Here is a 20513-nt window from a genome sequence, read left to right as displayed (position 1 = left end):
GCCTGCATGACAGGTACTGCTGGGGGAATCCTCTTGGCAATGACTGTAGACACCCATGTTGTCCATTCTGATATACAAGCCAGTAATCTGTGTTTGCCTCTTAACTGGCTGCTCAGAAAAAAACCCAAAAAAACAGCAGGAAAAAAGATAAGCTGCACCATGATTTTTTATGGCTGCTTAAAACTTAACTGTGTTCCACAAGCTAAGAGGATGAATGCATAGTGCTGTTGTTTCCAGGCTCCCTGCTTTCCAATGAACCCATGACCTCTCCATCCCCCTTCTTTACAAATGCTCATTGTAATTTCAGACTGCCTGGCTGCTGGCTGCCACCTGATCAGAAGCTAAACAAAGCAAGTTCTATACCAGGACGTATTCAGCAAGAGTCCACAGCTTCTCTCCCAGTACTACATGAGATCTTCACATGCATGCAGCTGGGATTTTATCTGCAGGATAGGAAGCGTCCCAAGTTTTTTTCCAGATTCCACTGACTAATGCTATGGAGATAAGCAGCAACAGTGGGAAGTTAAAGCCAGTAAACAGGATTGAGCATGCACAGGAGGCCAGAGGTGTAGCACAATAGTGTCACATGAAGTTACAAAACAAAGTGACAGATACTGACTGACCTCTGAAAAAAAACAAGTCAATGTTTAGAAACACAGACAAGGGAGTTGCTTTTCCCCAAATAAACCTGAGAATTCTTTTGCTGTCAGGCACAGAAAATGTCCTGACTCCAGGAGTGCTGTGTTTGGTTCTGAGCTCCCCAGTATACGAGAGACATAAGCACACCAGAGAGAGCTCACAAAGAGCCACAAAGATTATAAAGCAACTACAGCATTTCTCCTGTGAGGAAGGGCTGATAGCTGGAACTGCTCAACCTGGAAACAAGAAGGCTTAGGGGAAGCCAGTGTAATCTTACCAATGTATATAAATACCTGAAGCGAGAGTGCAAAGATGGGTTCCCTTCATTTGTGCCGTGACAGGAGACACTGGGCACAGACTGAAACACAGGAGGCTCCATCTGAACCTCAGAAACACCTCTTTACTGTACAGGTATCCAAGCACTGGCAGAGGTTGCCCAGAGAGGAAGTGGAATTTCACTTCTTGCAGATCATCAGAAGCTGTCTGGATATGGTCATGGGCAACAGGCTCAACGTGGTTCTGCTTGAGGAGCTGAACCACATGACCTTAGAGGTCCCTTCCAACCACAGCCAGTCTATGATTTTGTGACAGCACAAAAGGAGACAGTGAGCTAGCATACTTGAATGTAAAATTAAGGCAAAAGAGGTAATCTCTGCACCAGAGTTAGTGGAAGTAATCACTAAGAACCCACAGAGCTGCATTTTAAGTGTTCCAGCAGGATGAAATACGTCAAAAATCTGCAAACACGGCATATGGAATACTGCTTTAACTTCTGTAATACTGCTTTGGGCTTGAATTCGAGTCTTTGCCCATTTTCTTGGATTGCAGCTCTAAGCCACACTCATAGCCAGATAAAATATTCTGTAAGATAGGAAAATGTACTGGTCAATACATACCATCATTCATTCAGTGTGCAGGAACCCCTCTAACCTGTTGATCTTTCAAATTCTCTTTAATTCATATTAACACTTTAAAGACTCTGTATTTAATGTAGTGGACTTTTCTTTATTATCAGGTCATTTTGAACATCTTTGTTTTCAGAGCTTTTGAGTGTGCAGCAAAAAGGAAATTTTCAGTCAAGGTGAATACGTAACTAGGCAAGGCTAGGAATGATTATCAGTGTTCTATGGACTTGCTCTGTGCTTCAGTCCTGTTGGGACTCACCTGCCATGCCCTTGTGCAGTTCAGAAGATACTTTCCTGCCCTAATCTTCCATGGAATCAAGCTTTCTGACTTGTAGTCTACAATCATTCTCATCACCACCCATCAGTAGTGTGTGAATACACTTGCAAACATGAGAGTAGGTCCAGCCATTACAGACAACAGTAAGGTACAGCTTAACTACTGCAGCCCAACTGGAAACCATTTATTGACTACCTTACCCACCAAAGGGACCCAGCTGCTGTGCAGTAACATTTTGAGCTTTGGTCCACCATAATCTGTATCTGCAACTCTTTTCAAACTACCTGGACTAACCTTCCAGCTTGTACATAAAAGGTATTAAAGCAATTACACTACACAGTAGTTAAAATACTGTGTCTTTGATAAACATGGTGGAATAACATAGGAGATTGAACAGATTAGTTTTAGAAGACAGACAGCTAAGGTAAGGCTTAACAGAGCAAGGCTAGAATACAGCCCCTGTGACTGCTCGGTGAGCAAAGGAAGCAGAACACAGATTTTCTAGATTGCTTTGTTTCTGATTCAACCACCTCGGCAGACAGAGCTCCAACCTAGAGATGAGCAGCAGTAAGAGGAAGTCTTCCCTCCTCTTACTCTCCAACTCTCCAGTGCACCACCCTAGTGGGAGGAAGTGTCTGCAAAGGTCAGTGAGGACAAGCACGCAGTTCAAAAACATCCAAACAGCCTCTGCACCACAGATCTTTGCATATGAAGACTGCATTGAAAACCTCGCGGAACACAATAAGCAGTAGAATACCAAAGGCCTTAACTGCAGTGCCCTCTCCTTTGTGTTGAGCCTCAGACAGCCAGAGTGACAGCAGAAAATTATACACAACTACTTACCTGCAGTAGGCAGTGTCCTCAGTCCCACTGGAAGCAAGATAAGCCCCTTAACAAGCCTGCTGTTTTAGTTTTCTTGAGCTGCTGTCTAGTGTGACAAATTGGATAGTGGAGAAATTTTTAAACTAAAGCTCTCAAGAGCTTTAAGAAAGATTAAAGAAACAAGGAGGACAGCCTTGCACTGCTGGCTGGACATTCACCAGCAAGGTGAAATCACCAGCAATCAAGAGAAATGTTTACTCACACTTAATTCAAACACACTCTGTCAAAAAGAAGCAGGAGACCTTCTCAATTCATCCAAAGTCAACACATTTTGCTGTTTAAAAGATCTTTAATATCAGTAATGTAGGAAGTGACACCTCGGTGCACAACAGCACAGAGACTACAGTTTTGGAGGTTCTCCCATTTCAGACACAGAAAGGAAACATCAGGAAGAACATGCAATCAAATGATGATCAGCTCTAGATACATCATGATGTGGTCCAAAAATACACATTGAAACAATTAATCAAATTACTGCAAACATAGCTTCTCTGGGTAAGGTTAAGATATTGCATTTGTAGTGTCTCCATCGAGCTTTGCTTCAGCGAACCAGTGGAGCCTGCTTGAGTGAGATGAGGACTGAACGCATGCGGGACACATCTTTTGCCTGCTTACTAGACTTGGGATTAAAGTCACAGAGCTGAGCCACACGTTCCCACTCAGTGCCAGGAAAATCTTCCGCATCATTCACAAAGGCTTCTTCAGCTGCCCTAAAAGCAATGCAATGCACCTTGTGTTAATGCCCAGCATGTAAGGCACTCCTTCCCTCTTAGAGGATGCAGTTTCTTTCAGCATGTTTCATAAGAAATGTGACCTGACAGCTGCTTGTGGACATTATGGCCACGTAAGCTCCCACTGCCCCAATCCTGGAGATGAAAGTAGACTGCAGTAGTATGCTATGCACAAGCAGTGCAGAGGATCGCAGAGGATTGTGTAAAATGTTGGAATACAGGTGTTTGGTTTTAAGAATACTTATTGAGTCTTTGCCTAAGGAGTGACCACACAAGGTTCCAGGAAGTAAGGTACTTCTTTTGTAGGCATTTTATTTATGGAGAAATGCCCATGTCTTGAATAGTTAAGCCTCTGCTGCTTGATGGCTTATACTGGACATTTGCCAACTGGAAATTTACAACTGCCTGCAAGCATGTCTTAAACAAATTATGTCTGAGGATTTAAATCAGCCCCAAGGCCTACAGGCCATCATAAAACTATCTGCTGATGATTCCCAATGCTGTAGTGAAGCAGCATGAATCATAAGGAATTTAAGTCAGGAATCCCATGCTTGTGAATGCAATAAACTACAGCGTATCTTGGCAGAGGAGATGACTTGTTTGAGGTCACCTCACAGAACAAACGGATTTCCTCTGCTCTCACCCTAAGGAGACTCTAAGGCTTTGTACATTATGTACTGGATAGTGCCAGTGGCTTCCCAGCTGTATTATTTTGGCTTTTCTATGCTGCCAATAGCATTGCTTCAATGCAGGGATAGCACTCCAGCATCTAGTTTACATGATGTGGGGCCCTGGTAGCTGCCTGAGTGCAGAAGCAGTAAGCATCCAGAGATCAAACCAAATCCATCTACTCCAACAAGCAGTACAGAGAAAGCAGTGAAAATGACTCTCCCATGAGGATTCAGCACTATTCACAAGGATGATACGGTTACAGACACCACTGAAGACAAGGATCACTACAACACTGCTACTTTATGTGACATGACACTTTTAAAGGGCAGTGAAGATTTTTTTACTTAACTGTTCTAGGCTGTAGCAAGGATGATTTATGTTTGTGCTTAAAGGTGAAGAGAAGAAAAGAAACAAGGAGAGAAAGTTTAAGTCAGATATAGAAAATGAGAATGAGTTTAATGCAGATGATTAGCTGGCTGAACATGCACTAGTAGCTTAGCCTACATTCAGGAAACAGGCAGCCAGTTTTATTATGCAGCACTCACACTGCACATTTGCACTGGACATATAACAATAATGGTTTTATTGTAAAAATCCAACAAAATCAACTCCAGGAAATTTCAAAAAAGTTAAACACCACCTGTAAATCCATCATTTCACAAGTCTTGGTTTACATCCACCTACAGTTAGCTGTGAATTTCACACCAAATCTTCAATATTAATGCACTCAAAGCCAGAACACGGCTCACCAATACACCTTCTAAAGGTGTCACCTTAGAATCTGTGACATGTCCATCTTTCAATTCAAGTCTACAAATTAAGGGAAGAAATTAAAATACATGAACAAGCCAATGAACATTGCAATCCTTCTACCCCTCAGAAACTAGCATATTCACTGGGGCTTGAAAGTCACAGCTCTATTTTCACTGACCTATTAGGCTGGCAAAACATCTACACTACTCCTAAATGTCTTCCCAGCAGTTTACACTGATTTCTCAATGCCACCTTCTTGTATTATCTATCTGTTCTCTAACAGCCTCCTATTTCTACATGCACGCACATTTTCTGCCCTCATTCGTGTCAGGCAATTCCCCTCTACCTTCCCTGGCTTCCTTCTGAACATTTATGTGCAAGCATTGCTTGAATATTTTTCTGATATGTAGGCAAAGCAGGTGGTCACTGCCTATTACAGAATTAAACACTGCTTCTCTGTGGAGGGACTAAATACAGCACCCATGTGAAACTGCAGGCACTAACCCACATCCCCAGCAAAGCATCTTGCTAAGCAATGTTCACTGGCCTGGAAACAACTGTAAACCCTTAGGTCTAAAGAGTACTGCAGTCATTACCATAATTCCAGGGCTATGTACACTACATGACTTAATCTGAAAGTGCTAGGATTTGTGCACTGCATACAGGAGAACTGCACTTAATACTGCAGACCAGAAGTGGTCCAAAAAGTAAATATTCAGAAGGCAGCTTCAGACACTCAGCACTATTTTTGATCCTGCTTATTATCGTGTTGACTAGCAAGCAGAATTAGTAGTTAAGCAACATACACATAACCAATCACGTCAGCGAAGGGTTGTTTGTAGAAAGCTTCATCTGCCACCCTAGGTAGCAAGTAGTCCAACAGGCAGGCAAGCAGGCAGGAGAAAAGAGATAAAGATGAAAGTACGGAACACAGCTGGAGGCAGTTTTAACAAGCATATCAACCTTGCATCACCTAGACTTACTGTAACAGGAAAGCAGTTACCACATGGAATGGATCAATTAAGCCATTGGTCAGAGGGGCAACACAGAAATTCTTCCACATCCTAGAAGTTTAGATCAGCTAGTTGAGGACTAGAGCCCCAATGTTAGCATTAAGACTACTCCCAGAGGACAGAAACTACCAGCAGGCAAAAGATCTCACCACAGTGATGAGAATGCCAAACAGTTCTGTACAACACCTGTTTAATGTGCCCTGCTCCAGACACTGTATCTTGCACTCAAACACAGGCCATAATAAAGCCATGAGGGTATCACGAACTCTGGCCACCACCTAGGAGAGTATTAATCCTGTTTCCCTTTCTTCACTCAACGAAAAGGTAGTGAATTCCTCAGTGAATGTTATGGAAGTGGCAAATCCATAATTCTGAAGGCAGTGTAGGCCTCCTTTCTTCCTTTAGAAAGGAGAGTAGTCTACCTAGGACTTCATTTAATAAAGACAAACCTGATGGCTATTTTGATAAGAAAAGCAGTATTTCAAAGAAATAAACTAACAAAATACAACAAAATGAACAAAACAGCAGTTTTGAACAGCAGTTTGAACCCTCTGAGTTCCCAAAATATAAAGCACTCTTGATGATTACCTGCATAGAATGAAGTAGAGATTTAAGAGGCATTAAGTCAGTTCTATCACTTTTACCGTCATGTACCTTGAAGTCAAAATTCCACAGGGAACTTCTAAGAAAGTGTAAGAGCTTACTATTCCAGCAATCAAGTCATCACTTTCTACCACAGGACCCATAATTAGACAATTCAAACCACTACAGACACAATCAGCATTCAGTTTTTCACTAGTAGAACCGAGTAATGTAATTTCTGAACTGCTTCCAAAAAGAGCAGCAAAAGATTTTAAGATATTTTATGAAATTATCTGTAGCAAAGATTAACTAGAATGCCACTTCCATATGTTCTAAAGTAAGCAAGTAAGATTGCTAGTCTCAGGGTAGGTAACTACAGACATTGAAGGCCTGTACAGCTGGGAGCATGGCAAGTGGGCAGAGTAAAATATTTTCTGGCCATGTTCAAGCTTCATGTCCGAAGGAATCTTCAGTAATACTTGATCATCATCTTAATGCTTCCTGGATATTTAATCTAGATTATCTAAGAAAACTTAAAAAGGTAGGTCGTAGGAGTGTTTACTTTAATGATCTGAAGGACTATTGCCCTTAGGACATAGAAGAAGTATTCTCACATCCCTTCCTAATTATTTTCATAACTAGAACCATAACTCTCCCGATGACTGGAAAAACTTTACCTGTTACTGGCTTTTGTTTTCTCAAGCTTTTCATCTTGCCTTGCATACCACTCTTCCAACTCTTTTATTGCTTTCTCTTTCCATTCTGCTTCCTGCTTTCGTGAGTTTGCATCTGAAGATTTAAGAATTGCTTTGTCAGTCACCTTTGTATTCAAATGCATCTTGCAAACATTTCAACTTATGGTTCAGGGTGCCCTCTAGTGCAGACAGTTGCTTCACCAACTCAGGTAAGGGTTAGGAGATTTCCTGATTTAGTCCTAGGAGAATTCTAAATACTATAAACATTGAAAGGATTAGCTGAACAGAACTCCTGTGCTGCATAACTGGGACAGTCCACTTCAGTTTAGGATAGGCACTTTGCAGAGTAGCTCGGATTCAGTCAATCTGCAAACCGCAAACTGCTCAAACCAGAAACAGTCACCTTGCTATGCCAGTGCTAGAACAAAGCTTAGTAAAACCTCTATGCTTAGACAAAGTGAAGGAACCTGGCATTCCACATACTTTTACACACAGCCTACACTTCAGGACAACCTCACCTGCTGTAACTAATACAAAACAGGAGTGAAACTGTCAGCTTTATCCAGAATTACATCTTACAGAAGGTTCTGTCCAAACAATTTCAAGCAAAGGCTCCTCCACCATGTAAGTGGGAAGCACACCAGTTTGTAGTCTCTTAGACATTGTCCATGGGTAGGTACCACTGCATTTGATAGCTGTATTTAGTTTAATTAATAATCCATTATTTTCTTAATTTAGTTATTAGATTAAGATCCATGTGACAACAGATGGCCTCAGCAATTACAAAATGATTAATCTTTATCCTTTGAAATAAACTACTAATGTCTGTAGTATTTATTATCATCAAAGCTTAAAAAAGCTTTTCATTTTCTGTCAGCTCATCTCTAAGTAAAGGTTCAGAGAGCCACTTGCTTGCTGACTTCCACACCAGTCTTAAGTCTGCTTACCAGAAGACTCATCCAGGAAGCATGTTAAGACTCTGAAGAAGCACTGCCATGGTTCAGAATTCTATTGCTTAAGAATCATAGAATGGCTTGAGTTGGAAGAGGCCTTTAAGATCATCTAGCTCCACCTCCTCTGCTGTGGGCAGAGACACCTTTCATTAGACCAGACTGCTCAAAACCCCCATTCAGCCTAGGATGGGGCATTCACAGCTTCTCTGGGCAGCCTGTGCCAGTGCCTCACCACAAAGAATTTTTTCCTAATGAGTAATCCAAATCTACCCTCTTTCTGTTTAAAGCCATTCCTCCTTGTAAACTACACAATGCTCTCTTGTAAAAATTCCCCCTCCACTTCTTCTGTAGGTACTGGAGGGCTGCTCTCAGGTGACCCCAGAGCCTTCTCTTCTCCAGGTAGAACACCCCCACCTCTCTCAGCCCGAGAGGAGCTGACATTAGGTTACTCAACAAATACCATGCTTACCAAGTTGCTCCAGACGCTCCTTTTGCTCCTCTCTCCACTTACGAATACTTTCTGGTTCTGACTGCAGTCGATCTACTTGGGAGATGGCAGCATAGCAGTCTGTGGGACCATTACTCTCCTTGGAGGAAAGGAATAGCAAAATCATTTGTGTAGAACAAGTGATTTCAGATAACTGCCTGCCAGCTATATAAAATTATACTCTATTTGAACTCAGCCAATAACACATTCATTTGATGTTATAACACATTTCCACCATTAAAAACATCTTGCTACAAATTACAGCATGATCAAAGGAAATTAAAACAGGGCTTCCTCCAGAAATCAGGGATCAAACAAAAATTCAACACAACTGGAAATACAAGTGCCACAGACACTTAGTGCCAGAGCACTAAGCCTGCAGAATGCAGAAGACAATGCCTAGCACCTCACTACACAGTAGTAGGCCATATACTCTCTGAGTTCATCTCACCTTAAATATTTTCTGCAAAATAATTTTCTTCATGGTTTTGTGCACAGAAGTACAAAACATTCTTTGCAGCTTATTTGTCTACTTCAAGAGACATTTGCATATCACATTACAGAATTTGGATTGCTGTATGCAGCTTATAACCCAAGAGGCATTTTAATATTTAATCATCAGAACAGTGAGAGTACTAGCATCCTTTTCACAATGTAACATCTCAAAGACTCAAATGAGTAGGGCTAACATTAATACACCAGATTTACAAAGCTAATGAATATTGTGGTATTTGCTACAGAAGATACTCTAAGTTTAACGACTTTTATTGCTTCATCCTACCCCTAGCAGAGTTAAGGAATACCACTCGTAAGAGTACCAGGTTGACTGCAGCTGACCATAGATTTGGCTTGCCCCTCTTTGGACTCCCTGTAGCCCTCAATGAAGGAATATTGCAAAGAGAAGACACTAGGCTGGTGCAACACCACCAGGCTTCACATTTCATCCAAAGCAAAATAAACTGGGCAGCTGCAGGGCTAGCTAGTTAGAGGTAGCTAAAACCTATGTTATGTATAGCCCATTCAGTCTCTTCTTTCTGATTAAGAGGAAGCTCTGTCAGCCAAAGCAACTGATCTCTTAGAATTTCAAACACAAAATCAAGGTACCTAAAAAGGGAAATCTGCCTTCTCTTGTACAAGGAAGAGCAAAGTGCCTGTGAAATACAGGTTGTCCCATCAATCTCACAGTAATGCTGAGGATATAAGAATGTCAGCAGCAGTGAAAGTTGTTTGTGTCTCCACAAAGCTCAGCATTCACTTAAAACTCTAAGGAGAAGTACATTGCTCACATTGCTTCTTTCCCAGGCACTCATTTAACCACGCTAACGAGTCAACTGTGACACCAGGCAATGACCATGCCGTGAAATTCAGTTACAACAAAGTGATAGCCTTAGCGTGCCTCCTTCCTCCCTGACACCAATAAAGCAGGTATCTCCTTCTTTTGTCATCATAGCTGTCTAACGTGCTTTCATACTGTGGCTGAGCTTTTTAGCCAGAAGCTTAATTTCATGCATCTTCATGTCACTAAGAAATGTATGTTTTCAGTCCATTCCTTGTAAGACTATTTTGATAAGACAACCAGGATGCATGAATTATCTTTAAAGAGCAAGCAAATCTGAAAACTCTACTTTAAACTAGGTAATCAGAGCACACTTTCAGCTTAGCAGCCAGTGCAAGTCAATGTAAAGTCATATCGCAGAGCCTAACAGTCTGCTTTACAGTGCTTACGTACTGTTAAGGCACATTTCAAAATGAACTGCTGCTTTATATGGCCTTTAAGTTCAGAGGATGGGCATAATTAAGAAGGCTGACAACTCCGTGAGATGAGCTACCAGTACAGAAAACCCTCCTCAGATACGAGACAAATTTACTTTAAAGACAAGAAATAGGAAGTATTAGTCTATATTAAGGTAAAGTTCTCAGAGTAGAACAGCACATTCTAAGTATAGAATACTTCTATCTTACCTTATAGACATCCCCGTTAATCACTCCATCAACGGCATCTGCAAAGAGGTGACTTGTTTAGTCATTTGAGAAAGATAGAATAGCCAGATTAACTGATTTCTGTAACTTGTATGGAAAGCTTTACTAAAGAAGGTAATGTGGGAGTTGTGAAAGGGAATGTTACTTGATACCCTGCAGGGACACTTCCTTCTCCCTGCACTTTTCTGGACAGGCATGAAAAACCAAGTGAGCCACTGTTCTGCAGAACCAGAAATACAAGGTAATTTCTTCATCATGAGATCCTGCTTTTAACAACACAAAAAGCAGAGCTGATACTGCTGAGAATCTGCTACAGACTGTGTTCTAAAGCTACTCCCACTTTGTCCTCATCCTCCCTCTCTTAGAAGCTGACTACTACACAACTGTTCTTAAGTTAAGAAGGATGACTACCAGTTTTTTAGTGTCTACCTGGAAGATTAACAATGCTGTAGCCAACAATTGGTAATTCTTATCTTACTGTTGTTATCTCCTAATTAGCTCAGAGATAAAGCTAACATTCCTAGCAAAGTCACCTTTCTGCTACCATCTGTGATGACATGCTTGGTAACTCCTACTTCAGTTGCAGCATTATCTCTGAAGTGACAGTGGCAACACAGCCGTCGGGAACAAATACCAGGTGTGAGTCAAACCTTTAAGTTTTTGAAACTATTTAAATCTATGGACTATACAAAACACACCAAGATTTTCAGAAACTCCTAAGTCTCAGCAGGGCACCTCTCTGGAGCAGGGCTACATAACATCTGTCAGCGTGCCATACCACGTACTCATGCTACTCATATCACCATGGATAAACCTATCACACAAAAGTGTGTCCACCATAATACACCCCTCAGTGAAAGAAGTGACTATACCAAAAAGTAAGCAGAAAAATCACATTATTTTGCACCACTGTCTTAAAAACAGATAGCTGATTGACCTAAAACTAAGCAAGTTAGGCTGCTGTGTCCTCTTGTTTGCAGCTAGTTTCCCACCAGTTTCATAATTCAAGTGAGTGGCACACAGGAAGTTCTTCATACTCCTTTATCAGTGAACTGAAGAGCAATCATTAACTGTGTTATGTAGAGGACTGTAAATTCATCAGTTCAAGAATGGCAGTTAAGTTGGAGAATACTAGTCCCCAAGAAAACAGTTACTAACTTTTGCAGGGGAAGACTCAAATTAAGAAAAAATAGCTTTTCAGTTATGAGAAAATATATTTTATAACTAGACTCCCATGACTGAGAGATGGTTGCTGCTTTGTTGGACTCCTACTCCTCTGGAAGGTACAGGAGGCCTTTAAAAAGACTACAGTCACCAGCTGGGCTAGAGGGCTCATAAATTTTGAGGATGTTTTCAAGAACATTGAAAATATGTTTTTCTTGTCACACCAAAAAACATTCATTACGGTCTTCACAACTCAGGCTGGCAGGTAGAAGGAACAACATCATTGTTTAAGGCTGTACCTGAGATGAAACACATAGGTTTGTCTAAGGGCCATTTTTGTTCTGCACAGAAACAGCCACTAACAGAAACTGAACTAAGTGTTTCCAGAGGGCATCCAGGTTAGAAGCGTTAGCAGTATTAGAACAAATTTCCCATCTGTTCTGAGCTCCCTAGAACTTGCAATTAAGCTGCAGAGTCAGCATGCTGACTGAGCTAATCGCAAGCAGAAGAGGAAACAGAAATGTACCAGCACACTGTCATATGCCAATACAAGTGTGCTAACTGCAACAAGACCAATAGTCAAACATTCCTTCATTTCAGCTCTCCAGTCTTCATGCTTGTATAATTAAGTATAAAGTACAGAAAAACTGTCTGTCTGCCAGCCTTCATATCAGTAACCAATGCTAGTTGTGTATCAGATTTTTCTGTTCACAGAAACATGCAATTTCATAAGCTTCTCACAGAAAAAGCCGAAATACTGCTAGTGCCATCATAACATTTTCAGCAGCCATGAACAACGAGACTCCTCTACTGGCTTCAGAGTCCACCCAATTCTATCATAGTATTGCATCTCCTGAAGTTAAAATCACATGTTTAGAACCATCTCAGTTACCAATGATCCATACTCCTTGTTGTTTGCTTTTGAACTTCAGATAAACTTTTATTTTTAAGGGCACTGTTGCAATGAACACATATAAACATATAAACATCTACGGTTCTGCAACACATGCTGACCATATGGTAATAATGAACATTCATACAGCAACACAGAAACCTTTTAGAGTCTGGAAGAGCATGGAGAGGATAAGTCATATCAGCTGCCTTGCATTCCCAGGAGATACAACACCCAAGCTTGCCAGAAATAGAAAGCTAGTATTAATGCCCTCCACATTTACTACAGCTTACAAAAGAAAAGACTGGGGAGTTTGAAGATAAATACAAAAAGCATTTTGTCACTTACATCCTAGAAGTCAATATATGGCCTCAGAGATTTATCACAATGATGATTAACTATTCTGAAGGCTGCTACCATAATTATTACCACTCAGGATCACTTGGCCTGAAAGGAAGCTAGCTTAGCCTTGTTCACCAGCCTCTCTAAAGTCTTATTCTCAATGCAAAAGTGGACTGTTACCCTAAAGTCAGAGGCAGGGCTTTGCAGTATACTGAAACATTTTTCTTACTCTCTTTTAAAATAGAAGTATTTTTTAGGAGTTACCTGCAGCATCTCTTTTAAACAATAAGTACCCTAAGTGCTGCTACTTTCAATAGGTTAGCAGCTTTAGTTAAAGAACAGAAGAACATAAAGTTTAATATATTCTGACATAAGGTTAAGTAACTTCACCACTCAAGGCCTAGTTTACCATCCTTTTTTCTTTTAGGCACAGTCATGCTTTAATTTTACCTACTTCTAACCCATAACATGATAAGAAAGAAGGATCTTTCACAAACCTTTTGTTTACACAGTTATGAAAGAACCTGGAGAAGAAATAATTTTTCTAGCTATAACTCATCCTCATGCCTGTGTGCAAAACAAAGGCAAGCAGCTCAGGAAGAGTGCTTCTTTCCAGTGTTTTAGTTTAATCCGTTGTCCTATTAAAACCCATGAGTTCCCTCATTTTCAATATAATCAGTAGGCTAGAATTAAAACACATCTGCAATAACACTGTGCCATAACAGCTTCTGTAATCTTCCAATCTAACAGCTTCTGTAATTTCCACCTTCTGTACATTTCCACTAGTATTCTCTTGAAAACAAAACAAAACAAAACAAGATTTTTCTGTCCTGACTTCATAATAATGCAGCATTACTAACACAAGCTAGACAGATACCACTCCTTTTCTCATACCCTTGTCAGTGCTGTCTTATGGGGCTGTGAAGCCTCAGACGCTGATTGCACAGCAAAACCCAGATCAATGGCTGTTCAAACAATTAAGAAAGAATCAATAGTCAGAAAAGAACTCTTGCTGTTTGTGGTGCTAACTACAGAGACAGGAATCAATTCTTTCCTAAGCAATTTTGAAGCAAATTGATACTCAGCTCCTGAAAGGCTATTAAATGAAGTACCTAGAGAAACCACCAGACACAATTAATTTTCTTAATTGCTAGAGGCTCATGAACATCTTTCGAAGATAGAGAAAAATAATTTGGTCAAGTTCACATAAAACTTACAGGCGTGAAAATGTAAAAGCAATGAGACTAGTCAGCCTACGTTAAAATTGTGTATTTGCGTGATTTTCAACACCTATAACTGCTTGTCTTTGAATGAAATTCCCCATAAGAAGCTACTTGGCAAACTGCCAGGATGATTTGTATTGGCATACAGGATCTAGAAACCACACATTTCCCCTTGAACTCTCTCTCTCTCTTGCTTAGAGAACATAGGAAGTGAACCAATACAACCTCAAGACATACTATTGTCAGATTCTCACTGCAAATACATGGACATTGATTCATCACTGAAAAATAAATGTCATAAGATATCATGTTACCCATACCTAAGCAACAGCATCGTATTACTTGATTTATACAGTACTCTCTGCTTTCTGGAGCAGGGATTATGCTTCACCTTCCAAGGGAAATAAGATTAGGTTTTTGCATGCTCAGGCAGCTTGAATGGCATAGCTATTTACATAATGAATAGCCTACTGGATCAGGCCTGGATCAGTATTCCAACCCTGATCATGGCAACATGAAATAATGCTGTGAGACGCACAAGCCTGGCAGCATTCCGCCATCCCCACCATACTCACCCAGTATCCAACATTACGACAACTAACAGAATTCCCAAGAATGATATTTACAATTCATGAAGCTCAGTTCTGTCCATGTATTTGTCTAACTATTTAAAGAGACTGAAACTGAAAGACTGTTTGTTGATGAGAAACTATGATTCTTAAAAAGTGTATTTCAAGAAGCTGATGACTGCTTGTGACTGTATCTGAAGTTAAGATCTTCAAACTTCAGTTGAGAGCTGCCCAAGTTATTAGTTTTGGCCCAGTGTTTATAAAGAACTTATCCAAGAGACCTGTAAATAAGGAGTTCAAGAAAGGTTACGGTTAAAAAAAGTAAATCCACAAATCCCTGGTCATTATGCTTAAGGATTTACATAAGAACTTGCATTGTTTCAAGAAGAAATTTGCATTCACCTATTCAATTACAGAAGGGTTTAATGAGCTAATATGCCAGAGACTACAACTGTCTCATATTTATTAAGATACTGATCAGATGATAAGAAATGTCTAACACAAATGGCAACAGAAGTCATTAGATCATTTGTCACCATGCCTGAACCAGTACATTTTGCATGGCTGAAGTCTGTTCTTTTTAACATGGAGCAAGCAAGTACAGGCTCTGACAGTCAACAGAGATCAATGTTCTGTTAAAAAACAGGGCCACCACAAGCCCACAAGCATCGTCTACCATGCCTATTTAACAGGCCAGAGCATAAATGCAATCCCAAGGCATAAAAGGAAGCAAGATAACACACAGTTCCTGCATAGGGTTCCCAGATCCTTGGATCATATTATCATATTTATTATTTTATTAACTTATTCCTAAAGTTCTCCAATAACCCTTTTGCACTTCATGACAAGTCAACTTACATGACTTCAGAAAAAGTGCTTAAAAGGCAGTTTAAGAACTACTTCTAAATAAGAAACTAATCTAGAAGCATTAAACAAATCAACTTTTTGAAAAGGAAACACTTTGCAATAGTCATCATTACATGTATGTAGAGAACATACTCTTCTACTTGTTCTAGTATATTGTGGGCAAGGTCAATGATAGATTTTTTTTTCAACTAAATTAGTTTTCAAACAGCCACTTTAATGTTCCAGAGTCTGTTTGGAACATAAAGCCCATGTAAAGCATGATGTTTGTCTAAGACTTCTGAAAGTAAGAAGGGAAGTGACCATTGTGTCTGTTTCTGCACTATACATAGAATACGGAAGTCAAATTATGTATGGTACCAAAACAGGATGGTGTTCTGATAACAATTATCCTCAAGTTCTTGTACTGGAACAGTCCCCAGTAAATACCTTTTTTTTCAGGAGTATGTAATCCATATGTTTTGGAACTTATGAGTGAGCTGACGCTAAGAGCAGCGCTACCTCCAAATAAGCACTGGAAGGTCTCCATTACCCAGTTTATCTAGACGAGCTTTATTGACTGAGATACTACAAACCTTCCCCCTCATACATAAGATATGTCAGTAATTTCTGATATCAGGTTGCAAAATGAAGACTTAATTCTGAAGATGTTCCAACAATGAACTGGGGAGCAGTTATTCAACTCAGTCTGAAGGAGAGTGGCATCCTACTGCAGTGACAAAGGGAAGTCACATGAGAGCAAGTATGTCCCCAGTATATATTTGGCCCTGGTGATAAGTAGAAGCAAAGTCTTCTGAGAGTGTTGCAACATCAACCCCTTTCCACTCCGGCTTCGGTTAAAACCTTTCAAAAGGAGAAGTGTTTATTCTGGGCTGCTTTAGCCAGCATTCGACTATAATCCATACTTCTCAACACTCAGTTTCCACCCTTCTCCAAACGCGGGTTCTGCAGTGTCGGGCTTGCTACATTCAGTACAAAGGTTACCAAGGAACAAAGGCTAAAGGTTTAGTAAAATTAAACATTAGCTTAACTCCTCTTATGCTTTAAGACTAAGACCACCCCCGCTGAAGACAGAAATTCAAGTGGCGGATTTATTCAGCTTTCAGAAGCCTTCCTTCAGACAGGCTCCTTGATTAAACGAGATCAGCACCGTTCGCATTAGGACACAGGCATGCCTTTGGCATCTTCAGGGGATACAAACTATAACCGGGGAGCACGGAGATAGCTCACCTTGCGGCGCAGCGCACCCAGCACGGGCCGGCCCACCCCCGGGCAGCGGGCCCCGCTCGGGGCACAGCGAGCGTCCCGCCGGCGCCGTCCCCGCCCGGCCGCGCCGCCCCGAGGGACGAGGGGACCCGGGACCCCTCAGCCCCCGCCCCACCCGCGGCCCCCGCAGGGCGTACCCGCGCCGAGGCCCTCGGGACCCTGCAGCGCCTCGGGCACCTCGCCGTTCGCCAGGATGCCGTAGCCCTCGTCGTTCTCGATGCCCGCGATCTCGTTCTCCTGCTGCGCCAGGAAAGCGGCAGCGGGATCCTCCTCGCCACCGTCGGGCATCCCGTTCCCGGCGGTCGGCGGCTGCGTCTGCTGGGCACCGAAGAGCTCCATGTCGGCCATGGGTGAAGGCGGGCAAGCAGCTGCGGCTCCGCACCGCGCCTACGCCGGGCAGCAGCGCGGAAAGGGCAGGGCCGCCCCGCCTGCGCCAATGAGCGGCGAGCACTGCCGGCTCCGCCCAATCAGCGAGCGGCCGTGGCGGGGCCTCCGAAACGCGAGCCAATCAGTGCCCAGAGAGCAGCGAGTGGGCGGGTGGGGCGGAGCGCGGCCCCGGTGCCCGGAGAGCCGGGTGGCACCGGCGGGCTCCGCTCCATCGGGATCCGCTCCTTCGGGCTGTAGCCGGTCCGGAGTCGCCTCTGCCAGCCTGCCAAAGCACAGGCGCTCCACGGGGACAAGACAGGGGTCCATCGGCAACTTGGAGACAAATTCGAACGTCCAAAACATGGGTTGTGTCAAACATCTGTCGTGATATTGGGTGTCTTCTCTCTCACATAGGGAAACTTAAGTCACAGAAACATAGGAGATGTTGGAAGGGACATCAACATTGGGTCATCTATTCAACCTCCCTGCTTAAGCAGGGTTATCCCAGAGCATTTGGCACAGGATTGTGTCTATATGGTTCTTGAATATCTCCAGTGAGGGAGACTTCACACCCTCTCTGGACAATCTGTTCCAATACTCAATCACCCACACAGTAAAGCTCTTTCTTATGTTCAAGTGGAATTTACTGTGCATCAGTCTTTGACAGTTGTCTCGTGTACTAGTGGTTGGCACCACGGAGAAGAGCCTGGCTCCCTGCTCTTGACACCCCTGCCTTTAGACATTTTTACACATTGATGAGATCAAACCAGTGTAAATTCAAGAAGCATGTGTTCTATTGACAAAATGTTAATCAGAAGGGCAGTAATTTCTGATACAATTTTTTGGACAGTTACTTTGATCATGTTCTTGTATCTGGGTATTATAACACAGATGGAATCATACAATTGTAGAATGTGAAGGGATTAGAATGGACTAAAAGATCATCTATTCCAAACCCCTGCTGCCTTGGGCAGGGGCACCTTCCACTAGAGCAGCTTATTTTAGGCCTTATCCAACTGGCCTTCAACACTGCCAGGGTTGGGACATCCACAACCTCCCTAGGCAACCTCTTCCAGTCTCTCCCCAGAAGACTAAAGAATTTCTTCCTAATATCTAACCTAAATTTCCCCTGTTTCAGTTTGTACCCATTACCCGTTGCCCTGTTACTACAGTTCCTGACACTGACTCCCTCTCCAGTTTCCCAGTAGTACCCTTCAGATAGTGGGAGGTTGCACAACCTCCTCTTCTCCAGGATGAACAGACCCAACTTCCTCAGTCTGTCTTTGTAGGGGAGGTGCTCCAGTCCTCTTACCAACACTGCGGCCTCCTCTGGACTTGCTCCAGCAGTTCCATGTCCTTCTCATGCTGAGGGCATGGGAACTGTGTGCTGTAGTCCAGGTGGCATGGCATGTTAGCAGAGCGAGGGACAATCACCTCCTTTGACCTGCTGGCCATGGATGTAATTTATTGGCATAGCAGAGAGGAAGGGGAAAATATTTATGTAAGAAAGGAGAAAATTATGCTGGCAGCCCTCAAGCTGGTGTAGTTGCTGCAAGATGTACCTGCTTAATTCTGCTTACATGTTGCCCATAAGTCTGTGTACATTTCATGAAATATTAGAGGTAATGCCATCCAGGCTTATGTTATAGTCCCAAAAAAGGGTTCAGACATATTTCACAAGGAGCCCAAATTCAGAGAAAAATTTAACTCTGAAAGACAGTTGTAAATGTGAATTTAATGGGTGAGATAAACCACATGCTCAGTTACACTTTTTCCCCCAATCAATATCATTTGCTAGAGAAAAAAAGTACAAGTAAATTCTTGTAGTATGACAGATAGGTCCCTTCACCTCATTTAGTCAAATAAAAGATGTGCCTAGTTTTTCCTTTGAAAACTCAGAATCTGGTTGGTAGGAGGCTAGACCTTCCTGAATTTCATCTCTCATAGAAAAACAGCAAGGTTATTTATTTTAAATAATCTCCAGCTGCCATGGAAAAGCTAAAGAATTAAAAACAAGAGCAGTAAGTGGGCCCATAACTTACAACAGGAGATGATAAAAATGAAATGCCATCATGAAGTGTATGCCACACTCTAGCAGAAACTTGCTGACTTTGTTTCCACAAGTTCTTCTAAAAAGATATTCCCACATTCATTTTCATCACTCCTCTTTCCTTATACGTAAATAAAGGAATATTGCACTGCTTCCCTTTAACTATGACTAGTGGATGTTGCATGACTGTCTAGTTATTTCCTCTTTTGCTTTACCACTGCCTCTTAGCCCTCTGGGGGATTTCTGATGGCACAAACACAAGTAGGACATTGTGATTTAAAATGAAAAGCAAATCCGGTTACTTGCTTGTCTAAAAATTGCAGAATAGGGATTAAGGAATTTGATATATAAACAGAATTGCAATTTTTCAAATAGCCCAAGAAAATTATTTTCTGTGTTCTATTGGAATGAGTAACTGAATGTTATTGCTTTAGATGCAAGGGAAAATACAGTGAGCAATTAGATCTGTTTTGATGATGAATTCAAAAATTTGTATGTCATCTATCATTCAGATGCACTGTGAAGTGTTCTTGCACTGACAAAGCTATTACTTTCCTGCTTTCTTACCCTGTATAAGAAGTCAAGATATCTCCTTTTCTAAAGGCAGGTGTTACTCCTTAGAGAGTAGTACAAAGCACAAGAGTAGCACACCCTTTGTTATTCATCCATCATGGTTTGTTGATGTGTCACACTAGGGAGAAGAGTATATTACAGAAATATTAGGTGAATAAACCCTTATGGAATTATGAAAAGGCAAAGGAGTGTCAGGATTGTTCTGTTTCTCTCCATTCTTTGAAAGAAGATAAAATTTAATTCTAGTTTCTATATGTACTGAGATTTTGTTTACAAGTAGTTTAAAAATATGTTTTTGAGCATTTATGAAAATATGGGTTTGCAACTCAGCACTTCCTACATTAAGAAAGGCATTGCAACAGAAAGGCATTGCAATCCCACAATACTGGGATTTCTCTGACTCTTTCACAATGTTTTTTATTTAAGAAAATAAATAATTAGTAGAACAGATGTTTCTAGAGAAAACAAATTAAATGCAAGCCCATACAATACTCTGTTAGTATGCAAATGAGAAAGGCATTGCACAGCTGACATCTGGACAGGAAATCTTTCTAACTAGAAGCGCCCTGCACAAGAGCCCGCAGTTGGTGAGAGCACACAATGACTAGAACTTGGTCCAGTTGCATTGAAACCAG

The 20513-nt window shown here is 41.6% G+C and overlaps 2 protein-coding genes across 4 annotated transcripts in view; both read right to left on the bottom strand.

Moving 5' to 3' along the window:
* SHB (SH2 domain containing adaptor protein B) overlaps positions 1-20513 on the bottom strand; it is a 333076-nt gene that overhangs the window by 55851 nt on the left and 256712 nt on the right. The gene's annotated exons all lie outside the window — the stretch shown is intronic.
* Positions 1403-17298, bottom strand: CLTA (clathrin light chain A). Of its 3 annotated transcripts, XM_054283702.1 has the most exons (7): positions 17027-17298; positions 10552-10589; positions 8572-8689; positions 7132-7243; positions 5666-5719; positions 4456-4491; positions 2954-3413 (listed from the first exon to the last, which is right to left on the bottom strand). In XM_054283702.1, the coding sequence occupies exons 1-7, from the start codon at positions 17235-17237 to the stop codon at positions 3245-3247; spliced, it is 738 nt and encodes a 245-aa protein (XP_054139677.1). In that variant the 5' UTR covers positions 17238-17298; the 3' UTR covers positions 2954-3244. The 3 variants fall into 3 exon arrangements, with proteins under 3 accessions (XP_054139694.1, XP_054139677.1, XP_054139686.1); XM_054283711.1 differs by lacking the exon at positions 4456-4491; XM_054283719.1 differs by lacking the exons at positions 4456-4491; positions 5666-5719 and having other exon boundaries at positions 1403-3413.

This window comes from Melozone crissalis, unplaced genomic scaffold, assembly GCF_028551555.1.
Source record: "Melozone crissalis strain CALT ecotype California unplaced genomic scaffold, PUWL_Pcris_2 ptg000005l_1, whole genome shotgun sequence".
NCBI lineage: Eukaryota > Metazoa > Chordata > Aves > Passeriformes > Passerellidae > Melozone > Melozone crissalis.
This window is presented reverse-complemented; position numbering and strand designations above follow the sequence as displayed.

Coding starts and splice junctions, on each gene's coding strand:
- CLTA (XM_054283702.1), bottom strand. CDS start 17,237: ATGGCCGACATGGAGCTCTTCGGTGCCCAGCAGACGCAGCCGCCGACC. Junction 10,590..17,026: donor TCCCGAGGGCCTCGGCGCGG/GTACGCCCTGCG, acceptor ACCTCTTTGCAG/ATGCCGTTGATGGAGTGATT. Junction 5,720..7,131: donor AAAACAAAAGCCAGTAACAG/GTAAAGTTTTTC, acceptor CTTGCTACCTAG/GGTGGCAGATGAAGCTTTCT.